This window comes from Quercus robur, chromosome 7 (assembly GCF_932294415.1).
Source record: "Quercus robur chromosome 7, dhQueRobu3.1, whole genome shotgun sequence".
Classification (NCBI taxonomy): domain Eukaryota; kingdom Viridiplantae; phylum Streptophyta; class Magnoliopsida; order Fagales; family Fagaceae; genus Quercus; species Quercus robur.
In genome coordinates, this window is record NC_065540.1 from 40,933,562 (window position 1) to 40,941,904 (window position 8,343).

General features: G+C 37.8%; 1 protein-coding gene across 1 annotated transcript; it reads right to left on the minus strand.

Moving 5' to 3' along the window:
- Nucleotides 1–1,112: 1,112 nt before the first annotated feature.
- Nucleotides 1,113–2,309, minus strand: LOC126691409 (F-box/kelch-repeat protein At3g06240-like). The gene has a single exon (XM_050386455.1). The coding sequence runs from the start codon at nt 2,307–2,309 to the stop codon at nt 1,113–1,115; it is 1,197 nt and encodes a 398-aa protein (XP_050242412.1).
- Nucleotides 2,310–8,343: the final 6,034 nt, after the last annotated feature.

Below are 8,343 nucleotides of genomic sequence, written 5' to 3' on the forward strand. Positions count from 1 at the left end.
GTGAAAGTGTAATGCGCAAAGAGCCTCTCCCGCTACCATAGTCCTAATTCCTAGACCCCTTATATGTCCTGTTTATTCTGATTCTAGAAGCGACATTGTATATAATGCAATAAGTCAATAAAAGCAAGAAGTAACATTTTCAGTTGGGTCAAACACCTGAAAATGGGGAAAACATTTTGCAGAAGAGGTTTTATGTTGAAACAATTGCAGCCTGAGTACCGATAACTCTTTGTTAAGAATTAAAAGCATGAGTTACTGAAAACTTTCTTTTGTGTTATGAGGATTAGATTTCAATGATATAACACTATAACAGTATGATGGTTAGACATGATTCACAATGAAATGGCCTTGACTAGAATGAGCAATTCAAGTTGGTTGATAAATAATAGTCACAACTCGTTACTTCTGAAGTGATTTTGACCTTCTACATAAAACTTAAAAGCAGTACTTTCATGTCTACAACAAAAGGAATAAAAAATACAGTGATAACATAGATTCAGAGAAAAGCTTCCAACCTTACCTTACTTTTTCTATGCTTTTAAAGAAAATTCAGTAAAGCAGCACACATAAAAAAGCTTCAAACATTACCTTAAAAGTAGTCAGTGTTGAATCTTTGAGCAAGTTCCATAACTCTACTTATCCAAACAAAAAGATCCACTACTCTAACAGCAAGTTTCACAGTATTTAGGACCATTTCTTGGGGACATTATTTCAATTTCCCTTACCTCAAAACAAGGTCCTAGAGACACCAACAACTGTACCCGTTTATGATCATTTCAAAGGGACATTATTTCCTTTTCCCTTAACCCCAAAATCAAAGTCATACAGAAGACCTAATAAAAAATTCATAGTAGAGTCAGTTTTAGAAAATAAACCTTAACATTAAAAGCAATCAAAAACAACAAAGAAGAGTTTCATGCATATCTTTGTACACCACAACTTATCAACCTCATTTACATACATCTCCCGCACCAAATGATACATTAAAAAAACTCAAACAAATATAATATTCAGCCATAAGAACCAACAAGCAAATCAGATACCCAAAGACAGACAACATTCATAAAGAACAAACTCATCAATAAGAATTTCAAAAGATTACCACCTATGGTTTAATCATCGAGTAAAACTAAGCTCTCCGTGAGATTAGTTGTGTAATGCTCCAGTGAAATATTTTCAATTCCAAGATCTTCAATTCTAAGATTGTTCTCATTTAAACTCTCGAGGTCAAATAAAAAGAATCGATCAGAAGAAAATGGCCTGACACTCGAAATCATAAGTTCATCACTGCCCATGCAGCCAAAGATGCTCTTAAAATTCAACAACGGTACAACTTTTTGAGTCCAAGATTCAGCAACACCATAATCCCTCATCACCCATATTTCGTGCAACTCATTGTCTTCACCTGCACATTCGCCAAAATTGATCAAAGCCAGTGATCCCTTGAGTACCGCAAGTTGATCAAAACTTGGAGATAACTTAACTGCGTAATTCTGCGGCAGTAGTATCTCCCGGAATTTCTCATCATTGACATCAAAGCACAAAATGATTTTCTTGAGGAAATTGTTGTGGCGAGTGTATACTATATAGTGCAGAGCTCCATTAAAAAACAAACCATTTGATTCAATCCTCCAAACAGATTTTATCAACCCATTAAGTGGCTCCACCAATCTCCACGAATCGGTACTCAATGTGTAAACCTCGGCCTGAAAGGACCACCACAAGGGACCTTTATGTACAAGACGCAAAAATCTCAAAACCTTGAGGTCATTGTTTTGACAATGATACGCAAATCCATAACCGATAGTATCGAAATGGTTGTTCGCTTGAAGCATCTTAAACTTTCTAATGCTTGGGTTCCACAAACACGTCATGCAATTATACCCAAAATATTTAGTGCACAAAGAATCACGGTCCTCATCCAGAGCAGTGAGGCAGAATATGCCATTGAAGAAGCCAATAATGTAGAAAGGATCAAATGGGATTTTGAACCTAGAAATTTCTGTCAATGTGTGGTCATTATTGCAAACGACCGTGCACAAGTCAGCCTCAGGCGAAGTGGGCACTGGTTGTGTCTTACATAGTAGGTAACCATTGTTGTTGTTGGACAAAGATTTAGCTTTGTTGAGGTTGAAGTGTGCGTTGATGAAAATGGGGTCGGTGATGGTTGAGTTCAAAGATTTAGAAACGCACCTGAATCGGATTATGGGTTTCACTGGCAGCCGAGTCAGGATATCGAATACGACGTCGTCAGAGAGACGATGGTGGGACGAGGACGACAATGTTGGCTTTTTCCTAGGCTTAGACATCGTTTGATTTTGTAGCAGTAGGCTTCGGCTTGTCTTTACTCTTTACTCTTTCGGGAAGTGAGAGTGACGATGAGGAGAAAGAAACTTTTTTTTGAGAAAGAGGAGAAAGAAACTAAAAAGGAAGTTTTAGACAGTATTTTATATATATATTTAAGTTTATTCTAGGCATAGTGGAGACTTATATATATTTTATAATTTTTTTTTTTTATCTATCTACCCTGCTAATAAGATGATTCTGCTTTTGCAATTTCAATTTTTATTGTACTAAAATATTCTCATACAAATTCTGAAATAACAAACACTTTAATTTAATTTTTTTCCTAAAAAAACATAAAAATGTTAAAAAAATAATACTATCTCATGTATAAAAGAAAGAAAAAACTTTATTCCCACCACCTATTTGTATTTGTAGGGTCACATTTTTCAGCCCAAGCCCAAGCCCAAGCCCAAGCCCAAGATGTATGGGATCTTGGACCAGTGAACCCAGTACAATAAATTTGTAGAGAGTGGGTCGAAGTGCTAGGCTTTAGTGCACATATAACAATTAATATGGTGTTTGTCACGATCAAGCTGAGATGAATTGAGTTTATCAAGGAAGATTGGTCCTCGGCACAATTCGAGGAGCCTTTTCCAGTTCACGTTGAGTGATAGGGATTCTATAGTCCCCCCCCCCCCCCTGTTGCCTCCCATTCCATCCTTTTTATACTTCCTTTCCCTCCTTTAGCTTTTAAGATTCATAACGTTGCTACTTGTCCTATCCGCCCATCTCCAAAGTTGTTGGGAGTGGTTGTAAAGGCAGAGAGGCATGGCTATGTTAGGTACGGAGCACTGAATGCAATAATGGTAGCTTTCCCTTAGATATTTCCATTCTTCCCGTTGTCCTTTTCTGTCTTAGTACTTACCCTATTCCATGGAATGACCCAAAGTGTTACTCCTAGTAGTAGGCTGCTCCCTTTGTCCTTTGCTACATCCATGGCCGAGGAGAGTTCTTCCCATGGCCGAGGAGGGGTTCTTCTTTGGACTAAGCCCTTGGCCCAATGTAGATATTGACATGGGCTTCTCGGTCTTTTACCCTCCACAATAGCCCCTCGAGATTCTTCTTTCTTCCCTATGGGAGGAAAGGAGGATTTCAATGTGATGATTGTCCTTTCGCTCCCATTTTGCACTATGCCTGGTTGTGAGATATTCTTTTAGTTTATCCAAGTCGCGTTCCTGTCGTTTCGGTACACGAGGCGCGCTTTCATTAAGGTCTTTTTATGAGGTAACGCAAATCCAATGGCTGAAGACTACTTTGGAAATTGAGCGAGATTTATCTCGCTTGTAATTCTTTCTTGGAGATTTGGGTGAATTGGTTGCCACCAGGTTTGCCTTCTATATAAGACACATGGGGGGTCGTTTTTCTTCATTCCCAGATCCTTGAGTCCTGCGGGAGTTTCAAGCTCTTAACTCTTCAAATGTTCCCAAGGGCCCTACCAAGGTGGTGATTGAGATTTAGGGAATGAAATGGTCAAGGATAAGGGTGAGGGTGAAGGAACCAAGCTCTCTTTAGAAGCCATGGGTGTCACCAAGATTTAGAATGACACAGTTAAGGCAAGGGAAGCAGAGGCCAAAGATATTTCTCCCCTTCAACCGGACAAGAAAGAAGTCTCTCTTCCTTCAGACAAAATCCGAAGCAGGTGTAGGTCGCATCAGATTTTTGGTGTGACAAAATTTGGATTTTATCTGGCACCGTGTGTCATGCGTGTGCGGATTTGGATTTCTCATCGTCGGTACCATCCATACTTGCTCGATTGCTGCTAGAGCAAGATTGTGGATTTGGTGTCTTTGCTTCTTCTTCTCTCCCATCACCGGTACCATCCATACTTGCTCGATTGCTGCTGGAGCAAGATTGTGGATCTGGCGTCTCTACTTCTTCTTCTCTCCCATCGCCGGTGCCATCCATACTTGCTCGATTGCTGCTAGAACAAGATTGTGGATTTATCGTTCCCATGGACTGCTTTTTATAATTAGCTTTTGAAACAGGTTTGTCTAAGCCCTTTTATGTACAATGTACTTCTTCTTTATCTAATAAAAAGATGACTTTATTTTACTTTGCGAACTTTTCCTTTTCTGCAATAATTCTTTTATGAATGGGTGTGTTGGTAGCTTTTCTTTCGAACAGTATTTAGAATTGATGCCGTTGATGGTAAAGAGTTGTCACCCTGAATTTATCAAAACTAACAGGCACATGACTGCTAACTTTATATAAGTTAACTATATAGGACCAATCAAGAAAATAATCGCGTGCTCTACATTGCGAATAATGCAACCGCCAAAGGATGTGTAATTTAAAGTAAACAGTCCGAGGGGATCACCGGGTACTAAGGTTCTTTTCAACATTTATGGTAATGTTTATAGCATTAGCTTCCCTTAAGTGTCTGGTCCGAGGACCAAGGCATGATTGAATTTAGTTTAAACACTTAGAAAGTTGTCAGTGCATGTTAGTTTCCACAAAGCAGGAGGTCCGAGGACCATGCAAGACCTTGGTTCTATCTAGCACTTAGATTCTTCTTTGAAGTAACTAATTTTCCCATAGGTTTGAATCCGAGGACCGAGGCATGATCGAGTCCAGCTTAGTCATTTAGAAAGTTGTCAATGTGCGTTAATTTCCCTAAAGCAGGAGGTCTGAGGACCCAATATAGCTAAGGTTTTGTTTAACCGCTTCAAAAGATTCTAGTGTATATTAATTTCCCCAAAGCAGGAGGTCCGAGGCAAGGATGTCAATATCGTACCGGAGGCCGTACCGGTTTGGCCACCGGTACGATATATTTCGGATACCGGTCAATACCGGTGTACTGTTTTGGGTTTACCGCTATTTTTTATATTTATAAATAAATAAATAAATAAATAAATATATATATATATATATATATATATATATAAATATATGTATGTATGTGTCTGTGTCTATATATATTATAATAAATATAAAAGTTTACCATAAAATATTTCCTCAATTCAGAATTAATTATTCATGGTTTTAGACTTTAGTATCAATTACAAGGGAAAAAAAATAAAAAAATAAAATAGAAAGCTTAAAAGTTACCATTGCATACTAAGAAAGCAAATAATACTAATAAGTTAATGCAAATAAGTTACCATTATGTCCTAATAAAAATTCAAAAATTACAAAACTTAAAAAAAAAAAAAAAAAAAAAAAATTTATGTACCGGCCGGTACTCCCGATACCGGTACCGGCCGGTATTGCCCGAAATTGGCCGGTACGGCCGGTATTTTTTCTAGTACGAAACAGGGGGGTCAAGCATACCAGATTGCTGGCCGATACGGTATATTTCGACCGTATCGACTGGTACGGTACGGAATCGATAACCTTGGTCTGAGGACCCGACATAGCTAAGGTTTTGTTTAATCGTTTCAGAAGTCGTGAGTGCGTGTTAATTTCCCCAAAGTAGGAGATCCGAGGACCCGACATAGCTAAGGTTCTGTTTAACCGCTTCAGATTTTGCTTTGGCCCTCGGCTTCTTTCTTCGAAGGGAATTCAGTCAACCGGGCTACTAGACCCGCGAGAACTAGCCCCTTGACAAGTGCATAGGAACATACTTGATGTCTGAAGCCCCTAGAACTGCGCCCGTTTAGCAATCCTTCCTGCGTAATCAGTACTTCGAAGTGTAGACCTAAGCGGAAGCTGAGTTATGACAACGACGGTGTATTCTTGGAAATAATGGGGAAGCTTTCGTGTAGCTTGCACCACCGCCAAAATGGTCTTCTTGAGGGACTCTTGCTGATAGGAGCTTGATCCCACCATGATTAACCGTTGCATTCACTAACGCACAAGCTCTTCCCATAGACGGTGCCAATTGTAGGGTCACGTTTTTCAACCCAAGCCCAAGATGTATGGGATCTTGAACCAATGAACCCAGTACAATAAATTTGTAGAAAGTGGGTCGAAGAGCCAAGTTTTAGTGCACATATAACAATTAATATGGTGTTTGTCATGATCAAACTGAGATGAACTGAGCTTATCAAGGAAGATTGGTCCTCAGTATAATCCGAGGAGCCTTTTCCAGTTTGTGTTGAGTGATAGGGATTCCAGAGTCCCCCCCCCCTGTTGCCTCCCATTCCATCCTTTTTATACCCCCTTTCCCTCCTCTAGCTTTTTAGATTCATAGCGCTGCTACTTGTCCCATTCGCCTATCCCCAAAGTTGTTGGGAGTGGTTGTAAAGGCAGAGAGGCATGGTTATGTCAGGTACGGAGCACTGAATGCAATAATGGCAGCTTTCCCTTAGATATTTCCATTCTTTCCGTTGTCCTTTTCTGTCTTAGTACTTACCCTATTCCATGGAATGACCCGGAGTGTCACTCCCAGTAGTAGGTTGCTCCCTTTGTCCTCGACTACATCCATGGCTGAGGAGGGTTCTTCCTATGGCCGAGGAGGGGTTCTTCCTTGGACTGGGCCCTTGGCCCAATGTAGATATTAACATGGGCTTCCCGGTCTTTTACCCTCCACAGTATTCAAATGTCTAATACCTATTTGTATTTGTTATCTATTTGCATAAATTATAATTGAGGATTAATATATTTTCCGATCACAAAAAAAAAAAAAAAAAAAAAAAAAAAAAAAAAAAAAAAAAAAACCTAAGGGTGTGATGAGGGTTAAGCGTTTGTGGTGAAATAATTTTTTCATAACAACCCTAGGTTTTTTTGTGATCAGAAAATATATTAATCCCAAATTATATGTTTATAAAAAAAATAGAAAATTACTTCTTCCAAAAAAAACCACTATCTCATGTAAAAACTACTCATTCTTATCCTATATTTAAATGTCTGATTCCTATCTATATTTGTTATCTATTTGAATTCAAATACTTCAATTATATTTATCAAAAAAATACAAAATACAAAATTACTTCTTCAAAAAAAAAAACCCACTACCTCACATAAAAATTACTTGTTCTTATCCCATATTCAAATGTCTGATTCATATATGTATTTGTTATTTATTTGAATTCAAATACTTCAATTGCCTTTATCAAAAAATAAAATACAAAATTACTTCTTCTAAAAAATGTTAAAAGAGTAATATATTATCTCACATACAAAAAGAAAATAAAAAACCCTTAGTTTAATTTTTTTTTTCCTTAAAAAAAAAAGGAAAAATCGTAACTCCGAATTTTAAAAAGAAGCTAAGAGCACCTTATTTTAGGGAACATGTTTCTATTCAGTTTTTAACCGTTATATCTACAAATAATTTTTTTTTTTTTTTTTTTTTTTTTGCATAAACCACCTAAATTTTAGAAACACTAATTTATAGAGATAAACTTCGTGTTTAAAACAATATCACCACGATTGGATATGATTAATTTTTAAAAATAAAACTCACACATCCAGCACTCTCAATTCTCTCTGTATCTAAAAAAAAGAACAAGAAAATCTCTCTGCGTCATCCAAGTGCAGTCCCTAAATTCATTTCCAATATAACTCTGAACTTTAGTCTACCTTGGGATTTAATTATTGTTGCTTCATCATAATTTTGAAAATAAATACTAATGATTTTTTATTGTTTTCAGTCTCTAACATTGTCGAATTTTCAAGTGTTCGTGATGGTTTAAGACCTGAGAACTTAGTATTTAATTATTGTTGGTTCATTAGTGATACCATTTAGAATCAGTAAGGTGGATGTTCTGGCTTTGGTGGGCTACTGAACGGTGGAAGGCCTACAAAAGCAAACATGCTGTCAAAAAGGGGACCGGAGAAGACCGGCCAAACCCCTTCCGATGGCAAAGTTAGTCTCTCACAGGAATGAGATTCCAACTTTTTGGGAGTCAAGTCTCAAAATGTTCTTACCTTCATATGGTTCAGACCAATCCTTTATATAGAGACCCTGGGGACGGTTATTTGTCCAATAACCTCCCCAAGATTTGTGGAAGCCAATGAGTTCGGAGATAACTTCCTCAACGGTTACTAAAGTTGTAATTGCTAACGGAAGTTAACTCATTCGAGGGATTCATGGCGATAGCTACGGGTTTAGTAACC